Source organism: Saccopteryx leptura, chromosome 11 (assembly GCF_036850995.1).
Source record: "Saccopteryx leptura isolate mSacLep1 chromosome 11, mSacLep1_pri_phased_curated, whole genome shotgun sequence".
NCBI lineage: Eukaryota > Metazoa > Chordata > Mammalia > Chiroptera > Emballonuridae > Saccopteryx > Saccopteryx leptura.
In genome coordinates, this window is record NC_089513.1 from 80,011,133 (window position 1) to 80,028,247 (window position 17,115).

General features: G+C 42.0%; 6 protein-coding genes across 6 annotated transcripts; 3 read left to right on the forward strand and 3 right to left on the reverse strand.

The window, feature by feature from the left end:
- Positions 1-5,986: 5,986 nt before the first annotated feature.
- LOC136382959 (histone H1.3-like) lies at positions 5,987-6,796 on the forward strand. The gene has a single exon (XM_066352350.1). The coding sequence runs from the start codon at positions 6,052-6,054 to the stop codon at positions 6,670-6,672; it is 621 nt and encodes a 206-aa protein (XP_066208447.1). The 5' UTR covers positions 5,987-6,051; the 3' UTR covers positions 6,673-6,796.
- A 78-nt stretch (positions 6,797-6,874) lies between these two features.
- On the reverse strand, positions 6,875-7,996 carry LOC136383230 (histone H3.1). Its single transcript, XM_066352871.1, has one exon. The coding sequence runs from the start codon at positions 7,421-7,423 to the stop codon at positions 7,013-7,015; it is 411 nt and encodes a 136-aa protein (XP_066208968.1). The 5' UTR covers positions 7,424-7,996; the 3' UTR covers positions 6,875-7,012.
- Positions 7,997-8,067: 71 nt separating this feature from the next.
- On the reverse strand, positions 8,068-8,845 carry LOC136383231 (histone H2A type 1). Its single transcript, XM_066352873.1, has one exon. The coding sequence runs from the start codon at positions 8,839-8,841 to the stop codon at positions 8,449-8,451; it is 393 nt and encodes a 130-aa protein (XP_066208970.1). The 5' UTR covers positions 8,842-8,845; the 3' UTR covers positions 8,068-8,448.
- A 273-nt stretch (positions 8,846-9,118) lies between these two features.
- LOC136383232 (histone H2B type 1-C/E/F/G/I) lies at positions 9,119-11,126 on the forward strand. Its single transcript, XM_066352874.1, has one exon. It carries the CDS (start codon positions 9,172-9,174, stop codon positions 9,550-9,552), a length of 381 nt encoding a protein of 126 aa, XP_066208971.1. The 5' UTR covers positions 9,119-9,171; the 3' UTR covers positions 9,553-11,126.
- A 2,282-nt stretch (positions 11,127-13,408) lies between these two features.
- LOC136383086 (histone H2B type 1-C/E/F/G/I) lies at positions 13,409-13,981 on the reverse strand. The gene has a single exon (XM_066352640.1). The coding sequence runs from the start codon at positions 13,893-13,895 to the stop codon at positions 13,515-13,517; it is 381 nt and encodes a 126-aa protein (XP_066208737.1). The 5' UTR covers positions 13,896-13,981; the 3' UTR covers positions 13,409-13,514.
- Positions 13,982-14,172: 191 nt separating this feature from the next.
- On the forward strand, positions 14,173-14,622 carry LOC136383214 (histone H2A type 1-D). Its single transcript, XM_066352850.1, has one exon. It carries the CDS (start codon positions 14,229-14,231, stop codon positions 14,619-14,621), a length of 393 nt encoding a protein of 130 aa, XP_066208947.1. The 5' UTR covers positions 14,173-14,228; the 3' UTR covers position 14,622.
- Positions 14,623-17,115: the final 2,493 nt, after the last annotated feature.

The following is a 17,115-nucleotide window of genomic DNA, read 5'->3' on the forward strand; positions in this document are numbered from 1 at the left end:
TTCCAGGAAACTCGGATAAGTCAGTAGCTTTGTGAACACTGAATGAGTAGGTTTTGGAGCTCAGTGTGTGTTTTTACTTGCCCGCCGGGTGCAAACTAGGATGAAAGCTAATGGCCCACCAGTTCTTGGCTCCGTTGTTGTTTCATTACTGTCTGTCCAAATCTAATGCAAACCTGCATGGGCCAGGTGGCTGTGATGGTGGCCATGGCTACTAGCTTTACAAGGACCAAGCTCATCAAAGCTGCTCCAGGAGTTTACAGTATATGAAAACAAATTCCAGAGTGGTGTTATTAACCTGAGATACACAAAGAGGATTCTAGGAACTTGTGTATATAGAACAAAAAAGTCCATCTTTAGTCTTCCTATTACCCCAGTGGAGTGTTAGCATTTCCTCTGTTCATGAAAGCAGGCAACAAACAGTGTGACTGGCTGGACCTATGCTAGATTCATATCACAATGCATTTGCAGCTGTCAATATCTCAAAATATAACTTAAATATCTTACTTCATCTAAACTGTGACAAATCTTGGTTATGTGGGTAATCTTTTTTAATGTATCAATAAAGAAACACATATGTTAATACATCACCAATTTGAATTTTGGTAAGTTTAATAATAGCATTTTAATATGAATGTTTTTCTTTCTAATCCTATGTAAATTTTCCTAAACAGTTAAATGTGCTGTTCTGGGAAGGGTCCCATAAAGTTTATAAGTTGTATGAAAAAGTCACGACACAGAAATGTTTGAGAATCCCACTTTCATAGGACCCTGAAAGTCTTGAGAGGCTCTTGATTTCAAGAATGGTGCAAAGAGCAGCATGGGAAAAGTCCATGATGTTGGAATGAAACTCATGTTAGTAGCAACACTGGTGGAAGTGAGAAAAAAAAATGGCAATGATTTCCTCCAGTTATCAATATTAAAGAGGACATTTCCCCTCTCACTTTTCTTAGAGAGTTTATTTGGAGAAATATATAGTTTGTTTTCACTCTCCCCTTAGAAATAGAGATAAATTTTCCTAGTGACTACTCCTGGACTCCAGCTTTCACAACGTAGAGATATATCCTTTGTTGTGGGACAAATAATCTGCAGATGTGTAACCTCTAGAATTAGTTGAGTATACTCTCTTGAGATATATAGTGATTCTCAGAAGGTGTAGCCCCTGTCTTTCAAAGTGATAAAGCTTTTGTTTCTACTGCTTTTCCGTGTAAGACGTGAAATTATTTTCCTAACTGTAGTCTCATAGTTGCTGGCTTCCATGTATATACATCTGTTAATGCTTACTCGATAATAGTGCTTTTTTTCTCATCTAGATTGAGACAGAAAGGTCATTTTCGTGATAAACTTTTCATTTGTCCGACATGTAAAGAGGTCAGAAAGTCTTCTAGGTTTCACATTTCCTTTATCATATCTACTAGGAATTTGGTTGCTGAAGCATGAATTCTTCTGCCATTGTTAAAGGGAGGACTATAACTCTCTAAGGAGAGGAATTTGTGGCCACTCAGAATTCAAGGGCACAAAATCACAATAGATGGTTTATTTCCTAATTGCTCTGCAGGTTTAATGGATTAAAAGGCTCCAGCCAGTAAGGTAGGGCTTTCGTTCAAATTAAAATGAAGGCCCTGGCCGGTTGGCTCAGCGGTAGAGCATCGGCCTGGCGTGCGGGGGACCCCGGTTCGATTCCCGGCCAGGGCACATAGGAGAAGCGCCCATTTGCTTCTCCACCCCCCCCTCCTTCCTCTCTGTCTCTCTCTTCCCCTCCCGCAGCCAAGGCTCCATTGGAGCAAAGATGGCCGGGGCGCTGGGGATGGCTCCTTGGCCTCTGCCCCAGGCGCTAGAGTGGCTCTGGTCGCAGCAGAGCGACGCCCCGCAAAAGAGCGACGCCCCGGAGGGGCAGAGCGTCGCCCCCTGGTGGGCAGAGCGTCGCCCCTGGTGGGCGTGCCGGGTGGATCCCGGTCGGGCGCATGCGGGAGTCTGTCTGACTGTCTCTCCCCGTTTCCAGCTTCAGAAAAATACAAAAAAAACAAAAAAAAAAATTAAAATGAATAACAAGTGCTAAGCACTAATGTGTCAACAGTCCTGTGCAAAGTATAGAGGCACAGAAATCAAGCATTTGGGCAGTAGCTACAACAGCAGAATAAACCCTGGAATGGGTCTCAAGGCATTCTTTATTTGTTTTAATTTATTGTGTTGACATGGTTTCAAGTGCCCCACTCAATGTAACACCCTCAAGCCCCCACATAGTGCCTCTGGTGCCCCGTGCAAAGTCTCCTTCCATTCCCATTTTACCTCCTTTTCCAGGATACTCTTCCACAAAGCCTCCCTACGTGTACTTGTGTATGTTCCTATATATAAGTGGTTGCATGTCATATCTACGAGACCAGTAACACTATTGGTTGTTTACAGTCTACCAGAAAGATGTCAAAGTGGACAATATGCAGGTAATATGAAGCACATTGTAATAGCCAATAAAGAAATCAAAAAAGCAGCTCAAATCTGGGAGTGATTTCATCCAGTTTAAGAGATTGGGAATGACACATAGAAATATTTCAAAGTATATCATTAGATTAGTTTTATGTATACCTGAACTTTAAAATAGGAGGAGTGGGTTACAAAAAAAAAAATAAATAAATAAACAAAAAATCCTGAAAAATATACTGTGAAACATTAGATGATTTGACCAACACCATGTAGTTTTTTAAGCTGCATAACCAGTCAAGTATATATTGTATATTTGCAAATAGCATGCTTGTTCTACTAAACTAAACCATGCGGCTAGAATATTGCTTTAACCCCACATAAAAGATTTTGAATGCTATACTAAAGTGCCTTGGGTAGCTCAGTTGGTAGAGCATGGTCTTGATTCACCAAAGTCATAGATGCAATCCCAGCTCAGGGCACATACAAGAATCAACCAATGAATACATACATATGTGGAACAACAATGGTCTCTCTCTCTCTTTCCCTCTCTCTCTCCTCCTTTTCTCTCTAAAATCAATAAATAAAAATTTAAAAAATAATTTAAAGTGCTTTTTCTAAAGTTAGAAAACTAATGAAAGATGGGCTATATAAATTTGAAGCTCACTTGAGGAATATTTTATTACAGTAATACGGAGCATGAAATTACAGAGATAACAGAGATAGTGGGACAAAGGAGAGGCCTATAAGGCAAGAAAAGCCAATCAAGACAAGAAATAGAGGAGCCAGAATCACAACCATGATGGAAGAAATAAAAGAGGTGATATGATTTTAAGAAGAGTGCACCGAATTTGGTGACAAACAAAATGGAAATTTGATTTTATCTGTGTGTATGTCAGTTAAAGGACATGGTATTGCCCAGTACAATGTACAAGGATATCGACTGGAAAGTTACCATTGGATTAAAAATGACTAACCTAGATGAGGTTGGTCATCTTGAGTCTGCTTTAGGTAGATGTACGCTGTAGAAGCAGATCTCAGGCAATCACTCTGAAATACAAATTTGACATTAGGAAATCGGACAGACCTGAAAAGAGAGACTTTTGAATTATTTATATAAATGTAGCTCATGGACCCATAAAGGTGAATGGGGCAGTTTCTTGGAGATGTCTTACATGTAGATGGCTGAGAGACAGCTATTCCTTTGATTGTGTTGTAGAAACAAACCATAATGAGTCTAACCATTTTTAAAAGATTATGGATACATGAGTTCTGTAGCAAGTGAATCCAAATGCCACGTGTAAAAAAAAAAATTTTTGTTTTGAACTGGGCACTTATAACCTATACAATTATGTTAACCAGTGTCACCCCAATAAATTAGATTTAAAAACTTTGTTTTGAGCTGATTCCTCATCTCCTTTCATTCATTTCAGTCATGGTTTTAATTTCTATTAACTCATTTTTTTTAATGTCTGACTGAAATGTTATGAATGAAGTCATTTGTTGTTTTTGATGAGATCATGAGAAAGCAAGCCTGACTTCTTGTGCTTTGCTGTCAGATCCTAGTGTTTCTTTCTTTCATAGTTCTAGTGAAACACAGACTTGTGCTTGCTTCACAATAAGCATATGCTGAAGACGAACATATAGCTTGAGAAGTGAAAAAGCATATCAAATCACATTGACACCAAATTTGAAAGAGTTTGCTGCTTAGAGTATTCTATTCAAGAATGAAACATAGTTATTGGCAGGTTGTTTTATTTACCTGCAGCAAGTAACGAAGACAGGTTCATAGCCAAAGCTCTGTCTCCCTGAAGGAAGGCCTAGCCATTGCTCATATACACTATTTGGTTAATTACATGGTGAAATCTTCTTTGCAGTTCATTTACCAGATTTGATTCTGCTCAAGTTCACTGGGTTCCATATGCTCTGCAAAATACTATGCTACATTTTAGCATTGAGCAAGAATAGTATTTAGTAAGAACCAAGCAGACCTTGAGATCCTTCACCTATCTAACAACTCTGCCATCAATTTCTTACTGAATGTTGGTCAAATAAGTTTGTAAATGTGATATATATGTTTGCTCGCTTGTGACTTATATTGGGTGTGGGGGACAGGCTATAGGCAGGCCAGGTTGTTGTAGCCTGGGGTTTGGTTTTGGGACTAAGCTTTTCCCCACACCCTTGAATGATTGTATTATCTGGGTGGTGCAGTCTCATGAGGAATCCAATTATGCCTTGGATGGGTGACTTTGTATCGGAGACTTCCTTGTTTGTATATTGGATTAAGGGATTTTGGTTTTCTACACTATAAAGTGGGACAGACCAGGAGCTTGGACACACAGTTCCTGCTATCACAATTGCAGGGGCTTCCCTGATCCCTTGCCCTTCATGGGAAGAGCTGGTTTTCTGCTTTTCCCTTGTCTTCTTTTGTGGTTTGCCTGTCTTGGTGAGACACCAATAAATAGGATGGCCCCCCGTCCTCTGACTCCGCCATTTCTTTATCGTCTGCCTGAATCCAATGGGAACCTGCATGTGAATGGCCACGATGGCGGCTCCTGGCCTTACAACTGGCGTAGTCGGCAGGATGGGTTTTCTATAAACCTATATACTTCCTTAAGTAAGAGCTTTTGGCAGTAAATATAAAACATGCTTGTTTTTAAACATCTGTATCATAAAAGAATTCTCTATAAGTGTGTGTGTGCTTTGTATATTTGTTAATGCTGCTGTTCCTTAATTACTTTGCCAAAATTTGTCTCTCCCAAACACGACAGACTTCTTCTATACCCAAAAGCTTATGAACATCTGAATAACTGATCCTGCAAAAAACAAACACAGAAGAATTTTTAAGCCATAAAAAGATCCAACTTTTTTATGCCTTTATCCAAATTTGCTCTGCCATCAGTTACTGCAACAGGCCCAAATACCACAAGACAATTATTGAATTTTACATCTCCCACTTTTCTAAGTCAATATGAACCCTCTAAAGAGACACAAAAAGTTATGATAAAGCTTTTTCAGGTAAAATAAAGGCTTTTCTAATCAGAAATTGATGTTATTCCAAGCAGCCTTTACTATCAGTCTTGTAGAGAAGTTCTGAAAGAGCCTGTGTTATTTCTCCTCATATGAAAGAGATTTTCAGGGGAAATCTCAATGAGAATAAAGCAGTTGCTGAAATGTATGAAAAGCCAAAAAGGTACAGAACAGTATGAGAGAGCAAGCTACAGAAGACACAAAGTGAAAGTTTATATTTTAAACGAAAATCAGCAAGTTGAATCTCTGACCTGTCAATCTCTCAGACTGTCTGGGGCTTTTAACAAAGGCTGACAACCGAAATGATACTAACCAGAAAGAAAAATTATGAATATCTTAAAGCTTGAACTGTCCCGGGGCATTGTGTAGTAGAATTTGTATCATTCCTCCACACAAAATTTTAATTTTTTGACTTTCCTGAACTGGAACAAACACAATTTCGAGACAGGGCAGAGGCTGGTTTGCAGTCAGGCCGGAAGAGCGAGCTGGGAACCAATCAGCGCGCAGCCTCGCTGTGTGTTTATATAGACACACTTCGCAGGCTGGTCACATAACTCCAAGACTTAATATTATTTTTTTTACTGCCAGGTATTCCGACCGACAATCATGTCCGAAACCGCACCTGCCGTGCCTCCTGCTACGGCAACGGAGAAGACACCGGTGAAGAAGAAGGCCCGCAAGTCCACCGGTGCTGCCAAGCGCAAGGTGTCCGGGCCGCCGGTGTCCGAGCTCATCACCAAAGCCGTGGGCGCTTCCAAGGAGCGCAGCGGCGTCTCGCTGGCCGCGCTCAAGAAGGCGCTGGCGGCCGAGGGCTACGACGTGGAGAAGAACAACAGCCGCATCAAGCTGGGCCTCAAGAGCCTGGTGAGCAAGGGCACCCTGGTGCAGACCAAGGGCACCGGCGCCTCGGGCTCCTTCAAGCTCAACAAGAAGGCCTCCTCCGGGGAGACCAAGAAGGCGGGCGCGGCCAAACCCAAGAAGGCTGCTGGGGCGACCAAAAAGGCTGCTGGGTTGGCCAAACCCAAGAAAAACGCCAAGAAGACCCCGAAGAAGGGGAAGAAGCCAGCGGCAGCTGCAGGAGCCAAGAAAGTGGCCAAGAGTCCGAAGGTGAAAGCAGCCAAGCCCAAGAAGGCAGCTAAAAGTCCAGCTAAGGGTAAAGCATCTAAACCCAAGGCGGCCAAGGCAAAATCTACCAAGGCCAAGAAGGCTGCCCCCAAAAAGAAGTAAGGAGTAAGACTGGAGAATACAAAGGCTCTTTTCAGAGCCACCCAATTCATCTGATAAAAGAGGTTGTAATACCACTTAAAAACTAATCTGGATGTGGGCTGGGGGGGAGGTGAAACATTTTGTAAGGTCGCTGTCGTAACAGAAGGGGGGGGGGGGGGAGCAAGGCACAGGAATACTTAGAAATAATGAATTTGCAATGGCTTGTGAAACTCGTATTCCTGCAAAAAGCTAATTCCACCCTTTTTGCCTATACAGCTCTTCCAAGTGAAATTTTGGGGTGGCTCTGAAAAGAGCCTTTGGGTTTTATTTTAAGGTTAACGCTCACACAAAAAAAGGCGGTTTACGCCCTCTCCCCGCGGATGCGGCGCGCGAGCTGGATGTCCTTGGGCATGATGGTCACGCGCTTGGCGTGGATGGCGCACAGGTTAGTGTCCTCGAACAGCCCCACCAGGTACGCCTCGCACGCCTCCTGCAGCGCCATCACGGCCGAGCTCTGGAAGCGCAGATCGGTCTTAAAATCCTGCGCGATCTCGCGCACCAGGCGCTGGAAGGGCAGCTTGCGGATCAGCAGCTCGGTGGACTTCTGGTAGCGGCGGATCTCGCGCAGGGCCACCGTGCCGGGCCGGTAGCGGTGCGGCTTCTTGACGCCGCCGGTGGCGGGCGCGCTCTTGCGGGCCGCCTTGGTGGCCAGTTGCTTGCGTGGGGCTTTGCCACCAGTGGATTTTCGCGCTGTCTGCTTAGTCCGAGCCATGATAACAAGAACAGATGAACACCTGGTGGCACACTTAGAACTGTGCTCCCTGAACTAGTATTTATATATAGCAAGACCTGCCGTTATTGGAGAAAGCATCTGTCCATCAAAGCTCGCAGTGACAGTATTGGAAGCAATTTTCACTTTTTGTTCGCCGGTACTTCCGGTGTATTAAGATGGAAAATTAACTTCTTCCTTTCCAACACCCTTTTTAACAGCTGGTTTTCTATACTTTCCGCCTCCATATTCTTTTTGCCGTTTCTTCATATTTGGGCTTCTTCCTGCACAATATAAGTTATTGCAATGAAGATCATTTTTTTTCTTAATAAGAATTTTAAATTTTGGCACTTGAAACTGGCTTTTCTTTAACCACTTTGAAAAGGCGCGTATTACATGACTGTCACGTGTTTTTCTACTTGATTCAAGTTGGAGAAGGCAAATTTACTTCACATTGATTTCTTGGCTCATATTTAAATTTATAGAGATTTTTATTTTTACTTCGTATTAGTTATAGGTTTTTTAATTGTTTTTATACTTTTCTAATAGTTGCGCAAATTTATAAATGGTATAACTACTTTCTGCTTGTAAAGTAACTGCCTAAATGATGACTGGGGCATGTAGTTTTCCTATTCAGTCGACTAAGCCGCAGAGTGGGCGATGGGCGAATTGACTGTTAATACTTTCTATTATTATGCAAAATTAGCCCTATCAGTCACTTAAACCTACTTCCATGTATATATTCCGCTTAAACCAATGTCCTGCAGCATTGATCGTAATTACCTGATACAAAAGACCTTTCGCTTTTTTCATAGCTAACAATTTCCCTTTAGTTAATCCTTTCAAATGTATACTAACTTTCTGATTTAAGATTTATGGTGTTTACGGACATTTACTGGGGGCACTGACTCAGAGGCGCTTTGAAGTAGCTTAGAGAAATTGCAAGCTCTTTTAGTGAAATCGTGGGTGGCTCTGAAAAGAGCCTTTGGTTTCGACTTATTCTACTTGCTGCAAACTAATGCAGGATTTTACTTGCCCTTGGCCTTGTGGTGGCTCTCGGTCTTCTTGGGCAGCAGCACGGCTTGGATGTTGGGCAGGACGCCGCCCTGCGCGATGGTCACTTTGCCCAGCAGCTTGTTGAGCTCCTCGTCGTTGCGGATGGCCAGCTGCAGGTGGCGCGGGATGATGCGCGTCTTCTTGTTGTCGCGGGCCGCGTTGCCAGCCAGCTCCAGGATCTCGGCCGTCAGGTACTCCAGCACGGCCGCCAGGTACACGGGCGCACCGGCTCCGACCCGCTCGGCATAATTGCCTTTACGGAGCAAACGATGAACTCGGCCGACTGGAAACTGGAGTCCAGCCCGTGAAGAGCGAGTCTTGGCCTTTGCGCGCGCTTTGCCGCCTTGTTTTCCGCGCCCAGACATGTTCACAATAGGAATCTGACTACAAATACCTATGGTAATAAAAGTGCAGGAGTGGCAGTATTTATAAACCTTTTTTTTTTTTGGCGCGAAAATGCAGATATGTCATTGGTTAAGAATTCAATTTCGCCTTAACCAGTAAGACTGCAGATTTGGGTTTCTATCGTTTTGATTGGGCAGAACTAATATTTCTGAGTTTCGAATTGCCACCAATCACACACAGTACATTAGAGATATCACCTAATTTGCATGTCCGGTTCTATATAAAAAGGAACCATCATTATCTACTGCTTTTATAGTTACTTATATTTGTGGTGTTTGATTTTCCTGACCATGCCCGAGCCCGCCAAATCCGCTCCCGCCCCGAAGAAGGGCTCTAAGAAGGCGGTGACCAAGGCGCAGAAGAAGGACGGCAAGAAACGCAAGCGCAGTCGCAAGGAGAGCTACTCCGTGTACGTGTACAAGGTGCTGAAGCAGGTGCACCCCGACACCGGCATCTCGTCCAAGGCCATGGGTATCATGAACTCGTTCGTCAACGACATCTTCGAGCGTATCGCGGGCGAGGCGTCGCGCCTGGCGCATTACAACAAGCGCTCGACCATCACGTCCCGGGAGATCCAGACGGCCGTGCGCCTGCTGCTGCCCGGGGAGCTGGCCAAGCACGCCGTGTCCGAGGGCACCAAGGCCGTCACCAAGTACACCAGCTCCAAGTAGACTCGCTAGTAAGCGTCTTGTCTCCTAACCCCAAAGGCTCTTTTCAGAGCCACTCAACCTTTTCGCAACAGAGCTGCGCACTGGGGTGCCTGGCGCGCCCATTTCACATTAGTCCCAGCACTCAGGAAAGCGTCACCCGGTATTCCGTAGTAGACGCACCTCCTGTATTGACCATAGGGCCCCAGACAGGGTTTGCAGGAGTGTTAGCAAACGTGGATTGAAAGTAAAGGCTGACTCCCCAATCTATTTGAGATGCAAGTCATTTTCTTAATACTGTAATTGCACATGGGCTGGGGGGACTGAAGGAGGCTTTTCATGAAGCTTTTAAGTGGGCCATGAAATGTTTGGTCTCCCAAGTTATCCCGTTCGGCCTAAGGGACCCCACCGTAACTTTTGAAAATACAGCTCTGGAAGCGGAGTATCCTCTAGGTGTCGCTGTGTACCTACTCCCGCTTTTGTTAGTAATTACTTTCCCCAGACATTTGCCTGAGCAAAGCGTCTAGAGGCCTAACTCTAAAGGTTCTTTTCAGAGCCACTTACGTTCTCATTATAAGACTTGAATGCATTGTTATTCCTCTTAAGCACAGTGTGTAACAGCTTAATTTGCTGAGCCGTTGTCCATTTGAGGAAGACGTCTGTAGGGAGGCCATGTCCTCAGTAAAGTAGTAGGCCCTGATTCTCTGCTGCAAGTACTCTCTGGACGTTTGTCTTTACTGTGGTAAATAGGCTGAGTTGGGCACACCACACCATTTCCAGTCACTTCTAGGGATAGTTAAGGCAGGATAGAAGGGGATAGTAACAAGAGGGTACTCTAGTTCCCTAGGTATCAGCTTTAGTCTTACCTCCCGCAGCAATTAGTTTCAGTTCCAGTCTTTGGCCTCGCCCCACCTCCCAATCTGGATTCCACACTTCCAGCACCATCTTTTGAACTGTCTCACCCTCGAGTTCTAAAACGTAATCTCCACCAGGGATACTCTCCAAATTCCTAGATTTTAATAACTAACGCTTGTGAGTGGGTGTGTATGTGTGTGTGTGTGGGGGGGGGGGGGGTATGGGTGACGTGTGCGTGCATTCTGAATCCTGAGTTAGCTCCTGCTTCCTTCAGTTTTATCTGGGACATCAGCTCTATTTTTTGCTTTTCAGTTTTCAAAAACTGGTGTAATGTTTATTAAATTATCTTTGTAAAAATAACTGATAGTTTTGTTTTACTGACTGAACATTGACACCAGGGCGGCAAACCTGCCCTGATTTTTAAAGGACTATTTCTACTTTATATCTTAAAAAAATTTGCTTATGATTCTCTCAGCATCAGTCACCTTCATGATCATATAAGACATTTTTTCTAGTTCTCAAAGAATGCAGCTCAGGACGGTTAATCACCATCAGCTCTCCCACGTAGGTAAAACAATTATTCCAAGAGGCAGAATGAAGTGCAGGAAGCTACGTGCACTTGGGGTTTCATCTCCTAGTCCTAACAAGCCTTCCTTTTTAGCTGACTCAGGACAGATGAAAGATGAATTGAAATAAACCAAGAAAACATGTAGCCTGAGTGCTAGAGAGATGAGGAAGAGTATGTAAAGTTACTTCCTAACGTGCTAACAAATCTATAGATTTCTAGAAAAGGCTTTTTGAACTCTATGTTCAAAAAGTAATAGTTGGAATTTGAGTTCTGCCAGGTAGATGAACTTTGGTTCACACACCATCTGTGTTTTACTTATAAAATAATCATTTTTCCAAAATCGACTTTGTTGACACTTTTGTTAAAATGCATGCAAAAATCATAATAAATATAAACATATTAGGAGGATTTACAATTTATGAAGTTATTTATGGACATACGTTTTATCTCTACTCCTAATCCTATATATAATAATGGCCAGCTTTTTGGAGTAGTATCAGAATAATACAACAATGAGTGAGAGAAGTGCTTCTCCATGAAATTAAACTTTCTGCTCTTATAGTCAGACATTATAGACACTAACAACATGTAAATTGCAATGTCAGAATTGTGTGACCCTGAAATATATAGAATTTATAAGCATCTATAGTAATTTTTATAATAGTTAAAGTTATATAATCATATTAAAGACATCACTGAATATATTAGATAATAATTCTTAATCGTATGTAAATGCATCAATTTTCAATTGCTCATCTGATAAATTATCCCAAACTTGTTGAAATACACACTTAAATTTTTATGTTTCTGTAGATCAGCATTTAAACATGAATCTCACTGAACTAAAACCAAGGTGTCAGAAGGCTATATTTGTCTCTGGGGCTGTAGTCGAGAATCTACTTGACTGCTTTGTCCAGTGTCTGCAAGCTGCCCTCCTTCCTTAGCTCAGGGCCCCTTTTCTCTATTTTCAAAGCCAGTGATCTCTGGCCAAATTCTCTTCATGCCACCATCTCCTTAGTTGCCACCATCTCCTTAGTTCTGTATTCTAGTTCCCTCTATCATTGTTAAGGACCTCTGTGATTACATTGGGTTGACTTGAATAATCTTTCTACTTTAAATTCAGGTGATTAGCAATCTCCATTTCAACTCTAATTTAATTGACTATTGTCATGTAACCTAACAGATTACAGTGTCCAGAGATTAGAAAGTGGATTAATTGGGGTGGCATTATACTGCCTAGCACACTAGGTTACAGTATAATTAGAATTTGAAATAAAGCTATATACAGTCCTTTCTGCTCAGGCAGAGAACATGTAGATACACTATTATAAACAATATCAGGAAATTTCTGTACTTCCTTGAAGTCCATATAAACTTGTTTAAGATATTAACTTTTGGGACTATGCAAAGCAAAAATTGATTGTTTATAGTAACTCTCATAGAGTACAGCTTTTGTTTTGGTTTGTTTTTAGTTTTATGTTTTTTCTTATTGTCTTTGTTGTTTATTTGTTTTATTTGAATGTTTATATATTAATTGTTCATGTTGTGTGGGGGTGCCCCCAAGTGAGTTGTGTAGGAAGTGGAAAGTTTTATTATTCAGGAAAGAAATTATACAAGAATATGGAGAATACTATTACCTCTTTCTTACCTGACTTGAAATCCTAACATGCTGTATGTAGTACATTCATAGCATTTATATTCTACGTGAGATTCCCACATAGCATTTTATAATCTTAAATGGATTTGCAATATGGAGAAAAGTACACAATTTTCTTAACATATATGCCTAATATTGGGCAGGACAGTTACACTGTCACTAGATAACATAATTTTTTTTTTCACTTAAAAAGCAAAATGTGTGATGACCAGGATAAAAATAAACTGACGTAAATTTCATCTTGGAAGAAAATCATTTAAGGGAAAGACACCAGAGTATCTTGAGTATTCCCCCCCCCCCATCCTCCTGGGCCCGACTTCCAGTACTATGAGCTACAATGTGGTATTTTCCCAAATATATCACCATTCTGTTTTTGGATTTTTTTCATTACAATTAAGTGGGCCTATCCTCAAACGGATCGAGCTCATTTTCAATTTTCATGCACGTCAACTATCCTGCTCCTGGTGGGTTTAGAAGTTATGATGCTTCAAGGAAATAATGTGTGCAATGTGGTTACAATTAAACTACAATAATGAAGCCCTTTTTCTCTGTATCAATATTAGCCACTCAAGTCCTCTTCACTTGTCATGCAGAAATGTATTAAGACACACGACACCATGAGTTGAAATAGCATGTCAGTACCTTTGCCAAATTTATACCAAGTAAGCAGCAAAAGCAAGAAACACTGGGCGAATGGTAAATTTTAAATTATTACTTCCAATCAAACATGTTTGTTTCAATGTGCTAAGAGTACACTGCTAAAGGACATTTTTGTAAAAGAAATCACTGAAGGCATTTTGGTATCTTACTTAGCAATCCTAACGTGTTGAAGTCATTACAACCCTCTAATAAAAAAGGTGGGTGGCTCTGAAAAGAGCCTTTGGGTTAGACGGTTACTGAAACACACTACTTGGAGCTGGTGTATTTGGTGACGGCCTTGGTGCCCTCGGACACGGCGTGCTTGGCCAGCTCCCCGGGCAGCAGCAGGCGCACGGCCGTCTGGATCTCCCGGGACGTGATGGTCGAGCGCTTGTTGTAATGCGCCAGGCGCGACGCCTCGCCCGCGATGCGCTCGAAGATGTCGTTGACGAAGGAATTCATGATGCCCATGGCCTTGGACGAGATGCCGGTGTCGGGATGCACCTGCTTCAGCACCTTGTACACGTACACCGAGTAGCTCTCCTTGCGGCTGCGCTTGCGCTTTTTGCCATCCTTCTTTTGCGCCTTGGTCACGGCCTTCTTGGAGCCCTTCTTCGGGGCGGGCGCAGACTTGGCTGGCTCGGGCATTTCAAAGCAAAAAGGAGACGAATGAAAGAAAAAGGGAAGATGTAAAATGCCCACTTGGGTCTACGATGTCTTCTTTTATAGATGCTCTATGCAAATAAGGTACTCAAGAATATCCAGATCTGATTTGATAATGTACCAGTGACGAGTATATGTAAATTTCCTTGCATCACATCGCCTTTCTTATTGGTTGATGGTGTCAAAGATGATTTTTAACCAATCCCATTTCACACTTAGCAATTCCACCCAGCACTATAACTTGCGTCTTGATGCTCCCTTCAGGACACTTCTCTTGTTGCTTTTCCTGTGGTTGTTCTCTCAGCGCTACGATTCACCATGTCTGGGCGTGGAAAACAAGGCGGCAAAGCGCGCGCAAAGGCCAAGACTCGCTCTTCACGGGCTGGACTCCAGTTTCCAGTCGGCAGAGTTCATCGTTTGCTCCGCAAGGGCAACTACTCGGAGCGAGTCGGGGCCGGCGCGCCCGTGTACCTGGCGGCCGTGCTGGAGTACCTGACGGCCGAGATCCTGGAGCTGGCTGGCAACGCGGCCCGCGACAACAAGAAGACGCGCATCATCCCGCGCCACCTGCAGCTGGCCATCCGCAACGACGAGGAGCTCAACAAGCTGCTGGGCAAAGTGACCATCGCGCAGGGCGGCGTCCTGCCCAACATCCAAGCCGTGCTGCTGCCCAAGAAGACCGAGAGCCACCACAAAGCCAAGGGCAAGTAAAATCCTGCATTAGTTTGCAGCAACTAGAATAAGTCGAAACCAAAGGCTCTTTTCAGAGCCACCCACAATTTCATTAAAAGGGCTTGCATTTTTTTTTTTTTTTACTTTAACATCTAATTGAAAACTTATTACTTGGTCTACAAATACATGTCGTTAGGAAAATAATAGAATATGAATTAAACTGTTAACTTACAAGTTAACAGACATAATTAGAAGTGTAGAGTATGTAGGTGACAATGGTAGGTTTTGAAACATGGTCTCAAGTTGGAATTGTTTCCTGACTGCATTGTGTATTCACATGTATATGATACATGCTGTATATCCAAGTAAGCTTACTGTTACCCTAAAATGTGAGTAAAATAATAGAACAAAGGAGGGATAGCTGACCAGTCACATGTCAAGGCGGACTTTTTAAATTTTAGTGATGATAGTACTGTATTTTTAAATGTTTTTTTCGTCCATTGGTTTATTCGTATTTTCAGAAAATGAAGTACACAAAAGTCAACACACCTTGCTATTATGGACTCATTTTAAAGAGGAGTGTAAACTTAAAAGAAATTTTAATATCAGCCTTCAGTGGAATTTAATTATATTTCACAAGAAAGCAAAACCAAGCAGGTCTCGGAGAAGGACCTACGAACCAGAGAGATCAATAAGAAAGGTCAGAAACCCTAGCAGGATGTGGCCGGTTTCCTGTTCTCTGTTACCTCATAGCTGAGGCCAAAGGCTCTTGTTACCCCTGAACTGAAACAAAGTGGGTCCAAATCTAAGGAAATCAGATGAAATGAGTATCTCAATTAGCCTCTAACACATTGGCCTAGCTTAGTACCCTATATAACAAATACAGACCTGAGATATTTCACATAGAGAAAGGATCATGCAATTGCCTTTTGACCGTTACCAAAATGTAAAATTCAAAATAATATACTAAGCCTCAAAAATAGAGTAATTGCTTTTAATATATAAGTTATTGTTAAGGGAACCATCAGAATGATGATCCTAGTTCAAAAGAGAATAGATTATCAAAGCTATAATACATGAAAGTGAAGAAAGTAAAACAGCCACCCCAAAATATGCCTGTTTGACAAAATTATTTTGACTTGAAGGCAGTTAAGAAGCAGCAATTGCAGGAAAAGCTCTCTTCCCTTCCCCTTTCCTGCCTTAAGTCAGAATATAAAGATTGCTGACTCTTATTGGTGACTTAACAGCCCACAGGCACAAGAGGGATCTAAGAACAAAGCTCTTAGTTTCTTGCCATGTATTTTACCATCTCAATTTGCATCTCTTAGAAGCCTAAAACTGTTTCCTTTGTCTTGTTATTTCTCTACAAATGTGTACTTTGTCGAAGATGCTATATAAACTGGTGGTATAAAAGCCACCTCTATGAATTACTCTTTCCTGGGTCTCTCTCATCTACATCCAAAATATACATGTTAATAAACTGCTTGTTTTTCTCTTGCTAATTTGTGTTATGTGTACAGGATCCCCAGGAAGAAAACCAAGATAGAAGAAAATTTTTCCTCCCCTACAAAAGATTGAAATAAAATCAAAACAGCAAATTTAGACCAAAGCATGTTATTATCCTATGACACGGTGGCGATATTATAATGTTTGCATTGTCTTTTCAAGGATCTTAAGGTTTAGATGGTTCTTACTAAATGCTAATCTTGCTAAATGTGAAAATAGCACAGCATTTTGCAGACCCAGCTGTAACTGCATGAGCTTGACTGGAACCAACCAGGTAAGTGCAACCAATTACAAAGAAGAAACCAAGATGTAATTGACCAAATAGTGTATATGAGCTGTGCCTAAGCCTCTTTTCAGGGAGACAGTTGTGCATGTGAATCCCTGTCTTCTTTATCTACTGCAACCACATCTCATTCTGCAACCATATCTCATTCGCCTCAAGTGGTAAACCAAATGGATACAGATCATTTTCATCTTTAAGGAACAAAAATCACTTATTATCAATTATCCTACAAATTAACATCTAAACTCACAGATAATGGACTCCTAAGGAGTCATAGGGAAGCATATTTCCCTAGAATAATTTTAAAACACTTGGGCAGGCCTTTAAACCACCACCTCCTATGACAGTGAAAGGAGATACCTAGTCCATCCATTTTCTCACCTTCACTCGGTATCTGGATATTTCTTAACAGTTTTCAGAGCTGTCCTAGAGTGAACAGAAGTCTCTCCTTGTCCTGATAAACAACCTGCTTTCCTGTCTGTCTATTCTTTCCACTTTTTTGTAATGGGCTTACCAATGGTGACTTGTCATGACATCGAGGGACAACTGTTCAAGTTCCCACGCCTACAGAAGAAAAGGAAAGGACAAAGCAATCGCTCGTCCCTCTTTACCTCTTGTTCACCTATTTTCAAAAGGTAAAATCATGATTCAACAAATATAAAATGAATGCATGTCAGAGAGTTTATCTAACTTAACAATCAGTAAAGCAACAGGAAAAATTTTATGATAGGTTCAAAGAACATT

Bases quoted from the DNA above. Each gene is read 5' to 3' on its own strand.
- LOC136382959 (XM_066352350.1), top strand. From the start codon at position 6,052: ATGTCCGAAACCGCACCTGCCGTGCCTCCTGCTACGGCAACGGAGAAG.
- LOC136383230 (XM_066352871.1), bottom strand. From the start codon at position 7,423: ATGGCTCGGACTAAGCAGACAGCGCGAAAATCCACTGGTGGCAAAGCC.
- LOC136383231 (XM_066352873.1), bottom strand. From the start codon at position 8,841: ATGTCTGGGCGCGGAAAACAAGGCGGCAAAGCGCGCGCAAAGGCCAAG.
- LOC136383232 (XM_066352874.1), top strand. From the start codon at position 9,172: ATGCCCGAGCCCGCCAAATCCGCTCCCGCCCCGAAGAAGGGCTCTAAG.
- LOC136383086 (XM_066352640.1), bottom strand. From the start codon at position 13,895: ATGCCCGAGCCAGCCAAGTCTGCGCCCGCCCCGAAGAAGGGCTCCAAG.
- LOC136383214 (XM_066352850.1), top strand. From the start codon at position 14,229: ATGTCTGGGCGTGGAAAACAAGGCGGCAAAGCGCGCGCAAAGGCCAAG.